Source organism: Oryza glaberrima, chromosome 3 (assembly GCF_000147395.1).
Source record: "Oryza glaberrima chromosome 3, OglaRS2, whole genome shotgun sequence".
NCBI classification, from domain to species: domain Eukaryota; kingdom Viridiplantae; phylum Streptophyta; class Magnoliopsida; order Poales; family Poaceae; genus Oryza; species Oryza glaberrima.
In genome coordinates, this window is record NC_068328.1 from 24,528,786 (window position 1) to 24,547,634 (window position 18,849).

At 42.9% G+C, this 18,849-nt stretch overlaps 2 protein-coding genes across 3 annotated transcripts; one reads left to right on the forward strand and one right to left on the reverse strand.

Annotated features, from left to right (window-relative positions):
• The first annotated feature begins 2,530 nt into the window (after positions 1-2,530).
• LOC127769059 (pyruvate dehydrogenase E1 component subunit beta-4, chloroplastic) lies at positions 2,531-5,763 on the forward strand. The gene is made up of 4 exons (XM_052294759.1): positions 2,531-2,823; positions 2,914-3,002; positions 3,127-3,173; positions 4,458-5,763. Exons 1-4 carry the CDS (start codon positions 2,733-2,735, stop codon positions 5,428-5,430), a joined length of 1,200 nt encoding a protein of 399 aa, XP_052150719.1. The 5' UTR covers positions 2,531-2,732; the 3' UTR covers positions 5,431-5,763.
• Positions 5,764-6,121: 358 nt separating this feature from the next.
• Positions 6,122-11,267, reverse strand: LOC127769058 (probable translation initiation factor eIF-2B subunit delta). 2 transcript variants are annotated; one of them, XM_052294757.1, is made up of 7 exons: positions 10,757-11,265; positions 9,555-9,695; positions 9,098-9,465; positions 7,834-8,578; positions 7,650-7,746; positions 7,479-7,533; positions 6,122-6,368 (listed from the first exon to the last, which is right to left on the reverse strand). In XM_052294757.1, the coding sequence occupies exons 1-7, from the start codon at positions 11,124-11,126 to the stop codon at positions 6,306-6,308; spliced, it is 1,839 nt and encodes a 612-aa protein (XP_052150717.1). In that variant the 5' UTR covers positions 11,127-11,265; the 3' UTR covers positions 6,122-6,305. The 2 variants fall into 2 exon arrangements, with proteins under 2 accessions (XP_052150717.1, XP_052150718.1); XM_052294758.1 differs by lacking the exon at positions 7,479-7,533 and having other exon boundaries at positions 10,757-11,267.
• Between the last annotated feature and the right edge of the window lie 7,582 nt (positions 11,268-18,849).

Consider the following 18,849-nt stretch of genomic DNA (forward strand, 5'->3'; position numbering starts at 1 on the left):
AGGAGGTTTCACTTAGGTCCACGAACTTGCAAAGCGCACATCAAGATCCCTAAACTTAGTTTATTGTATCATCCCGGTCCAAAGCCGCGTTTGACCGTGGTCTTGCCTACGTGGCATGCCACGTGGACAATGACATGATTTTTTTTATTTTTTTCTCCCTTCTTCCTTCTTTTTTCTCTTTTATGAAAAGACGATGACATGGACGATGACGTGTATGAGGCATTTTCGTCTTTTCGACAAGGAATAAAGAGAAAAAAAGAAGGAAGAAGGGAGAAAATTTTTTTAAAAATCCATGTCATCATCCACGTGGCGTGCCACGTAGGCAAGACCATGGTCAAACGCGGTTTTGGACCGGGATGATACAATAAACCAAGTTTAGGGACCTTGATGTGCGCTTTGCAAGTTCGTGGACCTAAGTAAAACCTCCTGATAAGTTTAAGGACCGCCGGTGCATTTTACTCAAACATATTTGTATGCAACTGGTAATGTCATGGTAATAGTTAATTGTGACCTCATGAGTCATGTGCCTAAACTTACCATTCGAGAGAGTCCAAATTCAAGTCAGAAACTGATACATGTTTGGAAGGGACGTCATTGTCCACCAATTTTTTGAGCACACGCACGCGTCGAGTGGGTCGTACTCCCTTTGGCCTCAGAAAAACCAATGTAAATATCACCTTATATCCAGATTCGTTGGGGTGGTGTTACACCTCATCTAGGTTTTTTTTTATGGAAAAAGTATAAGTGTGTGTTGACGCTCGGTGTTTAAATGTTGTGGTGTTGTCTGTATAGTGTTTGTGCGCTTTCAAATGTACTCTCCATCCTAAAAAAACAATCCTTATTATAAACCTGGTCCATGTATATAGCTAGGATTTATATATATTATTTTACGGAGGGTGTACTCTTTAAGAAAGAAAAAACAATAACCATTTTTTCTCAACTCATCATTATATGTTTTTTAGGTTTCATCATGGGAACACTGAATTTAGGCAAGCCGTAAGTGGGCAAGAGGGAGGAGGAGGTATCAATGTAACTCACTAGCGAAACGGTGGCAACTTTTTGACGGTGATGATGGGGAATAAGGTGTTTTCTCATGTTTAGAGGGATGTTTGTAGTCGATGGAAGACAATGGTAGGTAATGAGTTGGTGATAATACCGTTGGAATTATGGGGTTATAGGACGTCAGTGAACAGGGTCAGAGACGAGAACATAAAAGTCAGAGTGGTTACGAAGTTGGAGCAAAAGGGTGTTTCTAATGGTGGCCTAGCTCAGGAGGAGAAGAGACAAGGAGGGAGGAGGCCAATTCAAAGGGGCTCGTGTTGTACATCCAATCTAAAAATAACCTCATAATTAGACATATATATATGGACTGGGCGTTGGGTGACGCTAATGGGCAGGTGATCGCCCACAGCGATCATCCCCATCCCCCCCACCAATACGCTCCTCTCCCTCTTCCTCCTCCCCTTCTTCTCTTCCTACTACACCACAAAATTTTTTAAAAAAATAAAAAAAAATAAAGTTAGAAAAATTTATGTATAGAAATACTATATATAAAAATATTTAAATTTAAATTTAAATTTGAATCGGGTATATAAACTTTTGGGTCTATAAACTTTAGATGTATAGAAATACTACATAGAAAAAATATTTGAATTCAAATTTAAATTTGAATCGGATATATAAACTTTTGACTTATAAACTTTGTGTGTATAAATTTTAGATGTGTAAATTTGAGGTGTATAAATTTACTAAAATAGAAAAGTAACGTAGAGGAGGGGGTGATCACGCGGGGCGATTGATCGCTCGTTAGGATTTTCGCATGGACCGTGCTTAATCCAAGAGTCCTTACGTTATGTCCGTGTTCTTTTCGGTTTCTTCATCTGATTATTACTGCAGATGATAATCCACACTTCTAAAAATACATATATTTATTAAAAACAATCTTCTAATGCGATACTAAGATCACTTGCTTAAAACCATTTATTAAATTTATTTCTTGAAAAATTTATTTCCATAATCAAGTATATAATATATGATATTTGACACGTATGCTCACATATACGACTAATTATTTTCAATGGTAGGCGACATACCCATTAACAACGAGACGCATATGTTTACTCCGTTAATCTTATAATATACTCCCTCCGTCCCTAAATATTTGACGCCGTTGACTTTTTTAAACATGTTTGACCGTTCGTCTTATTAAAAAAATTTAAGTAATTATTAATTCTTTTCCTATAATTTGATTCATTGTTAAATATACTTTTATGTATACATATAGTTTTACATATTTTACAAAAGTTTTTGAATAAGATGAATGGTTAAATATGTTTAAAAAAGTTAACGGCGCCAAACATTTAGGGACGGATGGATGGAGTATAAAAGTCCAGTATCTCATAGTGTTTGAATGTGCGTACGTGCATATGAGCAAACAATCCATTTTCAAGATTCTCACACAGTGGATCAAAATCCAGCGGCCGAGATCAAAACCAAAATCCACCCCCCATCATGTCCATAGACCCGGTCCACAGCCCATCGTCTCCCTCTCCATTTCTCGTCCTCTCCTCTCTTACCTCACCTCGTTCTCTCCGCCACCGCCGCCGCCGCCTCCATTCCTCCACCGCCGCCACCCCAAGACTTCCCCCCACCTTTATATAGCGGACCACCAACCCATCGCCTGCGCGTCCTCCCGAGAAAGAGAGAGAGAGAGAGAGATCCCGACCTCAACAATGGCGGCCGCTTCCTCCCTCCACGCCGCCCCGCGGGTGGGATCCTCCTCCCCCTTCTCCTCCTCCTCCGCTGGCCGCAGATCAGCCTCCGGTAAGCGAGGTTTCCTCCCCTGTTCGTCGGATCTCCGCTGGTTCCGTGGGATTATTGTGTATTCATGTGGTGTTTGTTTTGCTCTTGCAGCGGCGAGGAGCGTGCGCGTGGCGGCGGCGGCCGGATCGGGCGCGGCGCGGCGGGCGGGGGGAAGGATGGTGGCGCGGGCCGCCGTTGCAGTTGCGTGAGACGTTCTGCTCTCTGAGCTGATATACTTCCGTTCGCTACGATGCTCTGCTGGGCTCTGATGGTTTCACTGAACTGCTCTATGTTGTGTTTGTTTGTGTTTCTTCTCGCGTGCAGTCCAAGGCGGAATCGCCGGCGAGCGCGGCCTCCTCCAAGTCTGACGGGTAAAGAATTCAGCACCCCTCTAATTTTATAATTGTGTAGTACAGAATCCATACGGTAACCAAGCGTTCAATTATTTCTTCTGTTCATAAGACCGATCGATTTAGCTCAATCTGGGTTTGATTTGGCTGGATCGTGTTGGTCTTAGTCTATTGTGTGTTGGGGCTATACTCCAGTTTTGGAGCTTGGATCTGTTTAGGGGTTGGGCTCTTGTTATTCTGCTCGTTAGGTGATGCAATTTTGCAGCCTTCCGTTCGTTGAAAGTTGATACAGGGGGCTCGTTGAATGTTACTAAGCTTGTATGAAGAATTGAAGTTAGAGAACTTATGACTAGAAACAGTTCATGAAGAAATTGTTTGAAGCATCCGAGAAACTAGGAGTATTTTATAGCGGTCTTTAGATTTATGAGGTCTATTACCAGTAGTAGGATAGATATGGCCCATTATTATTATTATATAAGAAAAGATGAAAGGTCTAGATTGATTTTACTACCAGTAGAGACCACTGTAAAGTGAATTTCAATCAACAAAGTAGAACATTCAACTGACTTGCCCATCAGCTTTCAGCTATGGCTTCTGCTGCTGGCTGGCATTCACAATTTGACATATATTTTCTTGGATATGAGTAGGGAATGACTTTGGAAGCATCATTTTAGGCCTTGATTGAAACACTGATGGGACTTGCATACTGCCTTATACTCCTACCTGCACTGTAGACATGTCCAATGTTTGGTGTATTGCAAAAAAGAAATTAGGAATTTAGTTTTTTTCCCCTTTGGCTATTACTAATCTATATAATGGACATAGGGCTGGAAAGCACAGAATTTATAACGTCTAGCCATTCAAATTTGACATTGAGCTCAGTGGAATATGCTCCTCACCGGGTGACACAAACTGTTCTGTTACTCCCTCCAGTCATTTAGTTCTCCCAACGTCAGACACATTAAAGTAGAGAGATTAGTTTCCAACCCAATTGGCCACTTACCATGCTATTATATAGGCTGCATATACTCATAAAAAATTGCTTCAGGCTGTCAAGCTTAGTTGGTTTACATTTACTTTGTAATGTTGACTGTAGGATTATCGGTACCTGTAACGAATCGGTTAACACTGGTATTCAGAATTCAGTATTTGCCCTGGTTCATTATAATGCTTATATGTGTTGTGCACTTGTGCTAGTTTAGGTGTTACATTTCTGATTTTTTTTATCTTATCCAAATAAATAACATTTCAGTGCATAGAATATGTAATCTAAGGCAAATTCCTAATTCTGTAACTTTTATTCAGTCATGAGGTCTTACTGTTTGAGGCTCTTCGCGAGGCCTTGATAGAAGAGATGAAAGAAGATCCAACGGTATGTGTCTTTGGTGAAGATGTCGGTCACTATGGAGGTTCTTACAAGGTGACCAAAGGTCTGGCTGAGATGTTTGGAGACCTACGAGTCCTTGATACCCCTATTGCTGAGAACTCATTCACCGGCATGGGAGTTGGAGCAGCGATGAAGGGGTTGAGGCCTGTTGTTGAAGGAATGAACATGGGTTTCCTTCTCCTTGCTTACAACCAAATCTCAAACAACTGCGGAATGCTTCACTACACCTCTGGTGGCCAGTTCAAAATCCCAATCGTGATCCGAGGTCCTGGTGGAGTTGGTCGCCAGCTTGGTGCTGAGCACTCCCAGCGTCTGGAGTCTTACTTTCAGTCGATCCCCGGCCTCCAGATGGTTGCTTGCTCTACCCCTTACAACGCCAAGGGTCTGATGAAAGCCGCCATAAGGAGCGAGAACCCAGTGGTGCTATTCGAGCACGTCCTTCTGTACAACCTGAAGGAGAAAATTCCCGATGAGGAATATGTTCTATGCCTGGAGGAGGCTGAGATGGTGCGTCCCGGAGAACATGTTACCATCCTCACATACTCGCGGATGAGGTACCATGTGATGCAGGCTGCGAAGACCCTGGTGAACAAAGGGTACGATCCCGAGGTCATCGACATCAGGTCGTTGAAGCCATTTGACCTGCACACCATAGGCAACTCTATCAAGAAGACCCACCGCGTGCTGATTGTGGAGGAGTGCATGCGCACGGGCGGGATCGGCGCCAGCTTGAGATCGGCCATCATCGACAACTTCTGGGACTACCTTGACGCACCCATCATGTGCTTGTCGTCGCAGGATGTGCCGACGCCGTATGCTGCGCCTCTGGAGGATGCCACCGTCGTGCAGCCTGCCCAGATTGTGGCTGCCGTTGAGCAAATATGCCAGTAATCTAGACAACCGTTTATATATTGTTCTTTGCGTGGAAAGTTTTTGTTCATCGTTTTGCCCATGTAGCGAGGTATCCATTGTGGTATAGGCTTATTTATAGCCATTTTTATTCGTATTCTGAGTTGTACTTTAGCTGCGAGGACATGCTCCACAGGATATATTCGTGCACTGTATCATGCTGAATTCTAGGATTTAAACATGTGTTTACTGCAAGAAGATTTTATAATGTTCGATTATCATGATTCAGTCGTTCCGAAGTTCAGTGAACGTACGAAGTCGGTCACTCCAGGCCGAGAGTGACTGAATGTATGATTTCATAATAGAAACTCTGAACTTGTCACCATAATTCCATGCAGCTTGAAAATCGGTATGTATCTAACTATCCCCAAGTTGCAAAATATTACTAGTAAATTATAGGCATCGCGAAGTGCTCAGGCAATGTATGATTTCCGCAACCTATCCCTATCCCGATACCTCATGCGTAATCGCGAAGTCCCCGCAATCTGCATATGTATTGGACAGGTGAATACTGTTACAAATATAGCTTCGAATTCATCTCAGGTCCCAGTTACTATCACGCGCATGACCAGAGGAGGCTCAGGAAGACATAGGTTTGATACGAGCATAGTTGCATCACAACGTTTGATGACTACCACCAACATAACCCCTCTAGAGGTGCCAGAGTGCAATCTTCATAGACGGAGCCATGGTGATATCAAAATTGGACCATCTTGTGGCAAACAAATTGATAAGCTCAAAAGAAAAAAGGTTTGGCGGCTGAGAGCTCTCAAACAGAAGTACATGTTTCACGCATCCCGCACTTTGGGCAGCAAGCCAACAACAGTTACCAAAATTGTTGTCATAATGCAGTACATCTATATCCACAGCTGTTCTTTGCGATACTCTCTCACAATGACAGGTACACTTGTGGGTGGAAGCTGGAACAAAGCAAAACAACCCCATCAGCAATTCAATGAACCGGATAAGAGAGCCATCATCTTAAATATTTATAACGAAAATGTCTACTTGGGCCCTTAAAGTAAACCAGGTATGTACCACCACAAATATCAACAGGTAATCTATCTCCAAACTATCAAAGGTAAGTGGCTTTGAAAGAGGTTTTGTCCAGATGGGCTATGACAAGTGCAATGACATGACAATGTATTCGGTCAAATATATTTTTAACTACTAGTAGGATAGCTTGGCGATGTATTCAGTTAAATAATGTTTTAACTAGTAGGCAGCTCGTAGAAGCACAATAGTGGTGACATGTTCCCTGGCTCAACAATTGGAGAAAGAAAGGGAGCGGCTGGGCCTGTTTGGGAGAAATGGATTCATGTATCTGCCAGGCAGACAATACATGGGAGAAGCCGAGCCTGTTTGGGAGAAATTGGTTCAGCAGACACCACCACCTGCTACATCTTCGTTTACATCTCACAACTACTTACAAAACTACCCTAAGGAGTTATTTAAACCGGCTTTTGTTCTTTAGGTGGTAAGAGTACTGAATTCAAGCCTACAAGGGTTAAATAGACCAACCATAATACTTCCAAGGGATTGAATAAAATTTTTCCTGTTCATAAAAATCTAAAAAAATTGGCATAAAAAAGACATTTGTCTAACTGTAGAAGAGAATATATTACTCCCTCCGTTTCACAATGTAAGACTTTCTAGCATTGCCCATATACATATATATGTTAATGAATCTAAACACATGCATATGTCTAGATTCATTAACATCTAAATGAATGTAGGCAATGCTAGAAAGTCTTACATTGTGAAACGGAGGAAGTAGTTCAGTACATGCAATCGGCATCAATTAATGTTTTCTGCAAGATTTAATTTTGAGGAAAAAAGTATACAAGTGCAACTTAAAAGATGAAAAAAAATGTTTGTTGCTAAAAAACATCCATAGAAAAGGCTTGCTAACACCTATAATTCAACAGCCAGATGCTTATGTGAGGAAAACTAAGCAAAAGGACATCTTATATGAATATCTTCAAATAGGACAAGTAAATGACTGCAATTAGAGGTGAAAGGTATTTTACCATCCCATAATCTGTTATGATCATCGACACATAGTCAGAAGGGGTGGCATCATACCTATCAATGTGCAAAATTATCTCAATCAAAGGGAACATTGACAGAACTAAGAAAACAAGTCACCTATGGAATTCAAGGACATATTATCTTAAAAAAAATGGAATTCAAGGACATACGTAAGATTTAACAGTTGGAGATTTTCATTGTCTGCCAAGTTCTTAAGATGGCCCAAATCTGCCTTCCCAGGAACTTTCAAAATGACATCTGGATCACCTGGGTAAAAGACTCGTGTTATGATTCTTATGCATGGTAAAAAAAAAAAATAGTTACAAAGCATAAATTCAAAAGATATATACATACCAAGCTCATTAGCACATATAGAATCAAGTTGCACCCTCTCATGAAATTTGTATGCCTCACAGCACACAAGAACAGGAATTCCAAATGCATGTGCAACCATTGCCACAGATGCTGTCCCGACTCTAGAATAAACTGTTCCATTTGATAGTATTGAGGAGGCACCCAAGAAAACTCTTGTAACTTCATGCATGATGTATGAGATGGCATTAATATGTGTATACGTGCAGTTGATGCCCTTTTCCACTAATCTACATAGTAATCCTTGTCCCTCAAGCTTGGGACGAGAATCTACCACTATAACACGGAACTTCCTCCCAAGTTCATGAGCATGATCCAGAATCATTTCAACAACTGACGATGACCCATATGTCAGCAAGACATCATTGTCTCTGACTTTTGTGATAGCATGACTGACAATAACCTTATCTGCCACAACTATTTTTTCATTAATGAATCGATCAATATCAGATTGAAGACTGGCTTTGGCTTCTGATTCTGACAATGTGAGTGGTAGCTTGGCAATCCTGTTCTTTAAAAACCTAATAGCATTGCCCATGCTAATTGACAGAGGCCTGCACTCAATAAGAAACGACACATAACTGCTGATTTTCGCTGTAAGATCTCTACTCAGAGTTTTTTTGGGAGGTGTAGAGTAATCTTTTATTGCCACTTGGAATGCAAGAAGCATTGCTATACAACGACCATTTCCACCAGAAACCTCACCAGACAAATATTGGAGCCCAACCTGAAACATAGTGAATACCTGTTGAGTTATTCATATTCAACCAAAATTGATGATAATCAATTTATCCAATTCAAATTAGCTAACCCATTTACTTCTTTGAACAACGAAACAAAAGAAATTTGAGATTGCAGGATTGCTAACTAGTTTTGGCTGGCTGGCTTGCTTGTTGGTATTTAACAAGACCAGTAATGCAGTATAACATTCAGTGAGGAAATGCTCCAAATAATGGTAAAAAGATCACGATGGAAGTTTGTAATGCATTAAAAAATAATAGAACACTATCTGGTACAAAAAATAAAAGAGAGGTTTAATAGTTTTGGTTTATGTTTATGGTAAATGAAATGTTGCAACATTAATTGTGTACACCTTCACTTTACACCTCTAAATGCAAGAAGATTTTCTGTGGGACGAGAAGCGAGTCATCAAATAATCCAACCTAGTAACTTGGGAGCTTGGAACATGAGCTTTTAAATGGCATACAGATAACATTTATGAGTAGTTTGAATGCATATCAAGTACCTTGTACACAGAAGGATGCATTGGTTCAAGTTGAAAAAACTTTGATTCAAGGCCAGGAAGTTGAGTGCCATGCACATACTGAGGCAAGTGCCTAAACAATTCAACTCTGTTTCGTGCTTCAGATTGATTTACAATTGCACGTTTTTTTGCTTTCTCCACCCGGTGCACATCATCAAACTGCATACGAGGGTGAGGCGCATCTTTCTTCCTATCTCTTTCTGAAGGACGTTCAGTAACCTTCTTCTCAGAAGCAGCAGTAGATGCAGCTTGGGGCGCATCTTTCTTCTGAGAAACTTTTGATGATTTGGCTTGCTTGGGCATTGCAGGATTAGCCCCTGAACCAGTGCCTGCAGACTTTCCTGATAACCCTACAGGTCCAAACTAATGTTATAATTATGCTGCAGCACACCCCACAAGGGAGTGGAAGGGGATGAGAAGATGAGAACAAGGATATTACCTGCCTCCTTGGCAGCAGCTTTAGCAGCACGCTGAGCTTCCTGAATAGCACGCCTCTCTGCTTTAGAAGTTTTCTGCTTTTGTGGAATTGAAGCTGGAACATTGTCATTCCGTATTTCAGCCAAATCGTTCTTGTTTGATTCTGAAACAAATAAAACAAAGTTAAGTGCATATTATGTATTGAAAAACAAATTTTCCCCAAGAATTTTAATAAATGTCGAGGAAAATAAACATATAAAGAAGAATGACAGTATGGATAATTGGTTCTCAGATGTGGCTCAAGATTTATAAAAACTTTGAAACATCAAACTAACACTCCCTTCTTCAAATATTTTCAATGCACTTATACAAATCTAGGAGCACTTTGGATGGATTAGATAGTGCATGAAAATCGATATGCGGAGTTACATGAAATCAACAGTCCATAGCTGTCAAGTTGGTATTTATTATACCAATTTCAATTGAATAAAACCAAACATAGCAGCTAGAAAAGCCAGCTACCTAACACATCATCAAACAAAACAGAGAAATGATCTTAGATAAGTAGATTTGTCTGTAACTACCGGTGGTCAAGGCCAGAGGCTTTTTTCTTCTTTTTTTTTTTTGAGAGGGAAAAGGGAAGCAACTTCAGGAGAGGGAGACAGAATAGATCAACTTCTTGTTTCAATGTTAACTGGTACTAGTATAAAATAGAGCTTAGTGAAATAGAAGAGTATAGAAAGGTACAGAAAAGTAAAACGAAGCTACCCTGCTTATTATCCCTTAAAAACACAATATATCACAGAAACAGTTCCTTTGCCGCATTAGAGTTTGATATAATGAAATACTAAAAAGCTTGGATTCATCTTTCCAGTAGTGGATTACCATGACGCTTCGAGTTCAGGTGGGCTGGCTTTACAACCTTCCGTTGCAAGGCCAAAAATAGTAATGTGATGTCAAGTGAGTCGAATTCGAATACTATGTGTTCATATAAAATTTCATTATTGAGCATAAACTTCATGTTACGGTTTACGCAGATGCAGCACACACATCCTCTACATAACCAGAGGTATAAACTCCGTTCCTATGCTTCACCGTATGAAATTCTCGTCAAAAATTTTCAGTTCGTGACAGTACCATCATACATAGCAACGTCCGCCGCCTCAATTCGCAGAAAGCGCTTTCGAAATTGCTGCAACCGGATAAAGGCTCAAGAGCGCGTACCGAGCTCGGCGGCAGAAGGCGCCCGCGACCAGGACTCGTCGTCGCCCAGCTCGGAGGGGGACGCCGCGGGGGAGGGCGAGCCTGGGGCGAGGTGGTCGGCGTGGCGCGGGGGCGGGATCATGACGGGGGAGAGCGAGCCCGGGGAGAGCTCGGACGCCGGGGGGGACCCCTCGGAGGACGCCTGCGCCTGCGCCGCCGCGGCCGCCGCCGAGGAGGCGGCAGCAGCAGCCGCCGCGGCCGCTGCAGCGGCGGCGGCGGGGGGCTCGGCGGGCGGGGCCGAGGAGGAGGCGTCGGGGGTGACGAACCCCACCTGCCGGATCTTGGGCTCCACGCCCCCCGACGACGAGCGCGGCGGCCGGCGGAGATCCATCGCCCGGCGGCGCCAGCGGCGGCCGGGGCGGGGAGCTTTGAGCTAGGGCAGGGCGGGTGAGGTGAGGTGAGGTCGCCGCGAGGGTTTGCGGGGCTTTGGACACGGGAGGGGGAGAGAGAGAGAGAGAGAGAGAGAGAGAGAGAGGGGAGCGCGACGGCGGGGGTGGGGGATCGGCTCGGGATGGGTGGTGGTCGGTGACGTGTGCGTGCGTGGGGAAGGGAGTGTTGGGCCTCGGGAGAAGGCCCATTTATCTTTCAGGACCTAAGTAGATATGGTCCAACGAGATCAGCCCCATGTTGTATTGGATGGCTGGCCTAATAAGTCTATTATACTTCCCTTATCTCTTACCCTCGATCAAATCGTGTCCCTCAACCGCATAACGGGGTATAATGTCTTCCTCCAACTTTGAAAACCGATGCCAATATACTTCTTCGGTAGTTAGGGTAGTGATTTTTTTTATGATGTGGTAGATTGACTACAGTCAGACTCGTTGAGTCAGGGCATAACCCCAAATTGTAAGTGAAATGTGGCAAAACATATCTAGTGACCATGTTACATTCCTTTTCTTCTTCTCCCATCTCTTTCTCTCTCCTCATTTCCACTCTCTCCTCGGGCAATCGTAGAGGCAAGATAGGCCGGAGGACGCAAATGCCACTAGGGGCGCGCCCAGCATTGGCAAAGCAGTGTGTGGATGTTGTCCATCTCAAGCGTGCCTGTGTAAACCCAGTGGTCGACGGGGAAGGAGCCGGAGGTCGGGGCTGAGCCTAGAAGGCAAATCCAGTCAGTCAAGCGGACAAACTCAAGGTGACGAGCCTCCCAAGGGTTGAGCTCCCCTATCCGTGAGTCCATCGATGCATCAAGAATACGAGAACCACGATGATGAGCTCGTTGGCGGCAGACGCGCAGGAGGACGGGACCGAGGCCCGGTCGACCTCGTCGAGCCCCTCGTCGCGGAGGATGCGGACGAGCCAGAATGTTGTCCCCGCAGCCTCCCCAAGATTACATGTCCTCTCGCGCCACTATGGCCTCATCGAGCTCCCGCTCGCGCCGTGGCCCCCCGCCTCACCTACTAGATCGGGTGGGTGGCCCCCGTTTACGCTCAAGGAGATGGAAATGACGCCAGATCCTGCCATCGACGCCTTCAACGTGCGCGTGAGCTAGCTGCCTTAACCTTGCTGCTCATGTGCGCCACCGTACTCCACCTCAATCCTCGATGGTAAGCGGCAGGGGAGCTATGGGTCCCTCGTCCACGGTCTCCCCTCTCTCAAGCGGTGGCCGCAACAACCTAATGGTCGGCAAGCTTGAGGTGGCACAGACGGTGCATGGGCTGCATGGAGCAATGTGTCATCTCCTCTCTCCCAAGCAGCGGCAGCAGCGTCACCAAGCTCGACGATGCTACAATGGATGTGGATCTTGAGTTCAAGGTCACGAGAGCAGCTGAGAGCTACTCCAAATATGGTTGCTGCCGTCTGGGCCGCTTGATAAAGAGAAGAAGTCGTTGTTGCCTTACTCCTCACCTGCCTGACGCTGCCCCTCTCCAGTTAGCTGCTAGCATAGAGATCATGAGGAAGAAAGAGGAGAGGTGGAAAGATGGAGAAGAGAGGAGGTTGGAAGAAGAAGATATAGTCTTTGACATGTGTTTTCCAGGTGGGTCTCACTTCATTTTTCTGACTTGAAGTGCCACAAAGATGTTATGCGAGATGAAGATCTAGCCAATATGCCGAGTGGACGTCACTTAAGCCATAACCGGGTTCAATACTACCTTGAGACTGTATTTGCACCGGTTTTTGAAGTTAGGGAAACTTATACCTCGTGGTTGATGAATGTGATTGGATCGAGGGCAAGATTGGAGGGACGTAAATAGACTTTTCTTTTGGGACCACCTATACATTTGGCGACAAATTTTCTCCTAAAAATTTGACAGATGTAATTATAGTACAATCGTAGTGTAATTACACTGTAACTTATATGTAATTACACTGTAACTTGCATGTAACTACAGTGTAACTTGTATATAAGTTTCACGTAATTTTGAATCGTTAAATCTATTACAAGATTTGTTTTGGTGAGGAAGAAAAAAAATCACAGCACACACATATGTGTAAGGATTTGTTCCCACAACCCCTATTTTACCGAAATAACATATTACGGAGAGATTTTTGAAAGTTACATACAAGTTACACTATAGTTACAGTGTAATTACATGCAAGTTACAGTGTAATTACACTACGATTGTACTGTAATTACATCTGTCAAATTTTTGGGAGAAAATTTGTCGACAAATATATAGCAAAATCGTTTCTTTTTGGTATTAGGACAAATAGAATATATGGGCCCAGTGAACTCAGGCCCACTTTTGTATTGGGTCCATCTAGATTAGGCCCATTTTAATTATTTTATGCTGGACAGGATGGGCCTCCGGTGAACGTCTCTGTCCTGTAGAGGCAGACATGGATGATGGATGAATGTGCCCATACGTACATAACATAGATCAGCTGGCCATTACTTGTGGATTGGATAATCTTAGCTAGCTATATAGCGCTCGAATCTCGATGAAGATATGTAGGCAAGGAATAGTTAAGGATGTATGTCGATCATTCATCCACGCACGATCGCACTCTTGAATGGTCGATCGGGTGCCAAGATATGCAGTATAGCCATATATGCAGATATGCATGCACAGTATGCAGCACGTCACATGCCACTGTTCGTACATATCTAATATCTTCACACGCACGGAGTACCTTTGAACTTTCTTTGAACTTAACTGCCGACGAACTGAGAATAATTAACTAATTAATTACCCGATTCATGTGAAACTCCTGCGTACGTTCTTAATTAAGAAAAGCCTAGTAAAATTAACCATATATTCGATCGACAGTTTGACACACACGGTTATTTTGGTTAATTAATTACCGCTGAGAGATTGTGAGACGTGCGTACGCGTGATGCTGCGCTTAGCTAATTGGTCGGTCGGTTAATGGTTTCTTTCGCGTGCAGTACGTGCGTCAGTGCGTGCCCTTGTCACCGGCCACGCCGCGCCTGCATGAATTGAAGCTCTCCCATGCCGAGAACTACCCCATCGGCTCCATGCTGCAATTGCATCGATCCTTTCTTTGTCCATCATATCCTATGTTGTTTGGGCCTCACACTATATATATATATATATATATGTATATATATATATATATACAGTGTCCCGGCTGACTCGGAGCAGTCTCTTTCTGAGCTTTTGGAAGAACATATAGCGTCCCGGAGGTATTTCTCCACTGTCCCCGTCATCGCTACTTGATACTCTTTTTTTTTCATATTATAAGTTTCTATAACTTTTTTTGTCAAATTTTTTTAAGTTTTATTAAGTTTATAAAACATAGCATTATTTTCAACAAAAAATATATCATTGATATATATTTAATGTTATATTTAACAAAATTAATTTTGCATCATAGATGTTGCTAAAATTTTGTAAAATATGTTTTTTTAAAAAAAATAAAGCGACTTGCAATATGAATTAGAGGGAGTACAATTAATGTGTATATAGAATTTGCATATAGATACAGTGGTAGCTTGCTTTTTTTTAATTTCACATGATTTATTTAGGTGCTTATGGCGATATATATACACTATATGTCCTCTATTTAAAAATCATATTTTTTTTCCAACAAATTAGTCCCTATCAGATTCCAGGTACATGTTTTTTGTCAAGCAACAGTGCAAATATTTGTCGTCTGTTTTCGCCCATCAGATAGGCAAAGCAGAACATCTGGTCTAACAACATATATATCACTACTATAAAAGATATCATGAATATTAGCGCATCACTATCAATTTAGTTAGTGACGGAGCTCTAGCGACACTGTTGACCCTAAGCGGCTAAGGCCATTCCTAACCCATAACACTAGACATAATTTCCATAAACTCCACATCATCAAGAAACTAGTACTAGACAATACTCTTCCAATACAAACATCACTATTCCATACTTCAATTTAATGCTATTTATCTCACATGATGTCTTGGATGTTGTGTAGAAACCATGTCTTATGCAAGACATGGTTTCCTTCTCTTTTCTCATTTATTCACTTGCCACATCATTTTTCATCTTAGGTGGCAACTTATTTAATGCTGTAGACACCATCCTAGTCATTGGGTTGGGAATGGCCTAATGATTTCTCGGTGATCTACCGAATTTTTTTATATGTCAACGCTAATCTATAGTAAAGGTGGGGTAGTGGCGGAGCTCAAATGGTCGTTCGACCTGTCTGAGAGCTACCCCGCCACTAAATCTAGCGTGAACCGACACTAATAGAGGGTCTAAATGTGATGAGGTTCACCTTGGTTTCATTGCCGGTTCATTGTGGCTGGGCCATACGTGGAGTATACTTATTACTAGTATACTCCTTGCCACGTGCCATTACATTCATTTCCATTCTCTTTTGCGTGTTTTATCTATATTTTTGTTTGCATATGTATTTCTTTTTAAATCATATATCGTATATTTTTTCTAGCCCTCCGTTTTTTTAATATTGCCTATTAAATTAAGTTAATAGTCAAAGGAATGCAGCTGCGTGGAATCACATTAGCCTTTTGTATAGCGAGTGGACTCTAACTCATTGCTTTGCTTTTAACAAGCCACATAAACTGGAAGAAGCTATAAGCAAGGTTAAATTCTCGATCGAGCATCGTTGTCGGGCATGTAGGCATGTGTGTGCACGCCAGCATGCAGCAATATGCAGCTAGCTCGTACACACTCTCCCCATCGCCCATTTATTCCCCAGTGTCCTCATGCTAAGCAAGAGGCCAAATGTATATGCACAGTAGTGCAGTACTACGCCGCGGTTGCTATAGCTGATCTATGCTAGATGGTGGCTGCCCCGTCCGCCTCCGGTACACCAACTTGCATGTACGCATGCTCGCAACAGGCTGCAACTTGCAAGCAGCAGCAGCAGCTGAGCTCGACTGCTAGCTGCTAGCTTTGCTGGCTTTATACTACATGAATGCCCATCTCGCTTTGTCAGCAGGAGCGGTCAATCAAATCCATCAAATTATGCGGCATCATCACCTGCTATGACGTACTCCGGCCGGCTGATTGATCGTCAATAATGCACTGTTCGATCGATGTCTGTCACTTCTCACACTGCTACGGGAAACGGACATTGGTAACGGGTCATATGTGAGGCATCAAAGAAATCGACCCATTATATCTCAGGAAAACAACACATTCAAAATATGGTTGTGGGGAACGACTCGCCACGTATGTGAGTTTGGATCTACGACGGTTCACAAATGTCACCCATTATAGATGATCCTACTTTTATAATTGGGTCTCATGTAACAAATCTGTCCTGGGTGAAAACGTATAACATATCAAACATGAGGATATTCCACCTTATATGTATGTAAGCAAGAGCTAGTCCACCCCTAGTTTATCTCTTCCTATCGCATGCTCTCTCTCTCGGTCACTCGCTCGCTCAAGTCCTCCACCCACCCCTCCTTCCTCTCCCAGATCCGCCCATGAACAAGAAGGCTAAATTTGAGCTCTACGGACCTAGAGGTCACCGTCACCCTAGCTCATTGTCTCTTCTCCACCTTCACCCTGAGCATTGGCTGCCCCCTTTCACCGAGCCAAGATTAGTGCACCCCTCCTCCGCCCTCATCAATTATTAGTTGCCTCTATGACTCTTCTTCACCTCAGTTCACCTTACCATCGTCTCCATCGCCTTGTGGAGCCGCCCTTCCTTGACTCCTCCCAGGCTCATCTGGATCAAACGAGCTTTGAGCTGACAACAAAGGTGAGATACTAGCTTGACGACAATAAGCACGTGACGATAAAAGAGAGGTGTCCTCAACGGCACCAACAGGTATGCCACAACGATGGACATGCGATGGCACCTTGGCCGCGATTGACACGTTAGTTTTTTTCTCCTTTTTTTTATAAAAAAAAATCCATATATGAGATAGGTCATAAATTGTAGATCCATAGAGGTTGATTTATATTGCTGGCAGGTGTTTACCTGTTTGTGTCATAGATAAGGTATTCTCATCGCTGACCAATAATATACCGATGACTTATTATGTGGTAGTGACTCTACTTATTATTAGCATGAAATGATGGAAGGTTAACACATTTGTTGTATGTATTAGCCAAACATATTACTCACATATATGCGTGCTACTATGCTAGATTGTTCTCTTAGCGGAGTATATATTGCAATGTATTCAAAGCACTGATCAATACTACTCCATATCAGTTCAATGCTGTAAAATTACATTATTAATTACTGTTTGTCGGTCGACTGATCGATGCGTAGTATATGTTGCAAGCGTTTGCTATATTTACGTCTACTAGGTCACATGGTAACGTCAGAGACAGCAGTTGCCATAAAGCAAGGAATAGCATGCATGGGGCAGTAAAGAACAAATAAGCGTAGACCGGTAGGTATTGGCCGTTGGTAGTTATTTCCGGTGTGCATGACTGCATGGGCTGTTGGGCAAGCGTCCAGTATGATTAATTTCCATAGGCCCACATGCATCCATCAAGTGTAGCATGCATCACTGTGACTGCACAAGTATTATGATTAGAGCATGCAATATATTTTAATTTGCTCTCATTAATTAGTTACTATGCCATATATATAACACACATACATATATGTAGCCGGATCACGAGAGGAGCCGATCGACCCATGACAACAAAACAAGGTGATAGTGTGTGGACCATTCCAAATTCCCAATGCTTTGCAAATGGGCAACAAGAGCACATGAGCTGAGAGAGCATAGCTACAAATAAAGCCACACATTGAACGCAGCTTGTACCATGCTGTCCAGTCATCTACTACACAATAACTGATCAGATCACCTACATATAGAGTCTGTTGGCACAACAATATACTATATTGTTCTAAAACTAAAAGAAGAGGAAATTGTTTTTCTTTGGGACAAGAAAGGTACAGCTGAGGAATCTTTGATTTGATTAAGTAGTACTGACTGGTACTCCAGTTGTTGACTGCTTATGATAAGAGAACACATTGTTTAGTTTGCAGTCAGAGCCTCTTAATCAGTACTAGCATATAATGAACTAGTATTAGTTAATTAGTTAATCATTATCATATAATAACATGAGTGCATTAATTTGTTAATTTGTTGCGTCATGTGGGATTATTAATTGGCTCAGAAGCAGTGAGAGGGGTCATAGAAAAATAATGGCTTGGAGATCGCCCAAATCTTCCTTGGGACGGCCGGCCCTGCACATATGTAGGAGAGAGAGAGAGAGAGAGAACTACTACGTATAACTGATGAACTATAGCAGCATAGTGTGTGTTGGAAGGTGGCTCATGTGATGGGTGACTAGGTTGGTCATGTGATGCCATGTGCCCAGACGGCCGGCCTGCGACGGCGGTTGATCCATCGGTTATCTCGCGGCGGTCGTACCCCGGCAGGGCGCCGCCGCCCGCGCGCGGGCCCCGGTCCTCGATCGATCGCACGCATGAATTCAACTAACTCGATATATATCGATTTGCATTGCATGATGGTCTCTGGTCTCCATGCCGGCCGGTGTACCAATCCTCCTTTTGTTTGCATCTATGCATGGGAGGAGGTACCAGGACTACCAGGACCATGCATATGCATTACATTGTCATGATCTAGTAGCACCACACAAGCACATGGTTATCGATCACGAATTTAGTCCAGTGTTTTATACAAATGAATATATGTACTACAT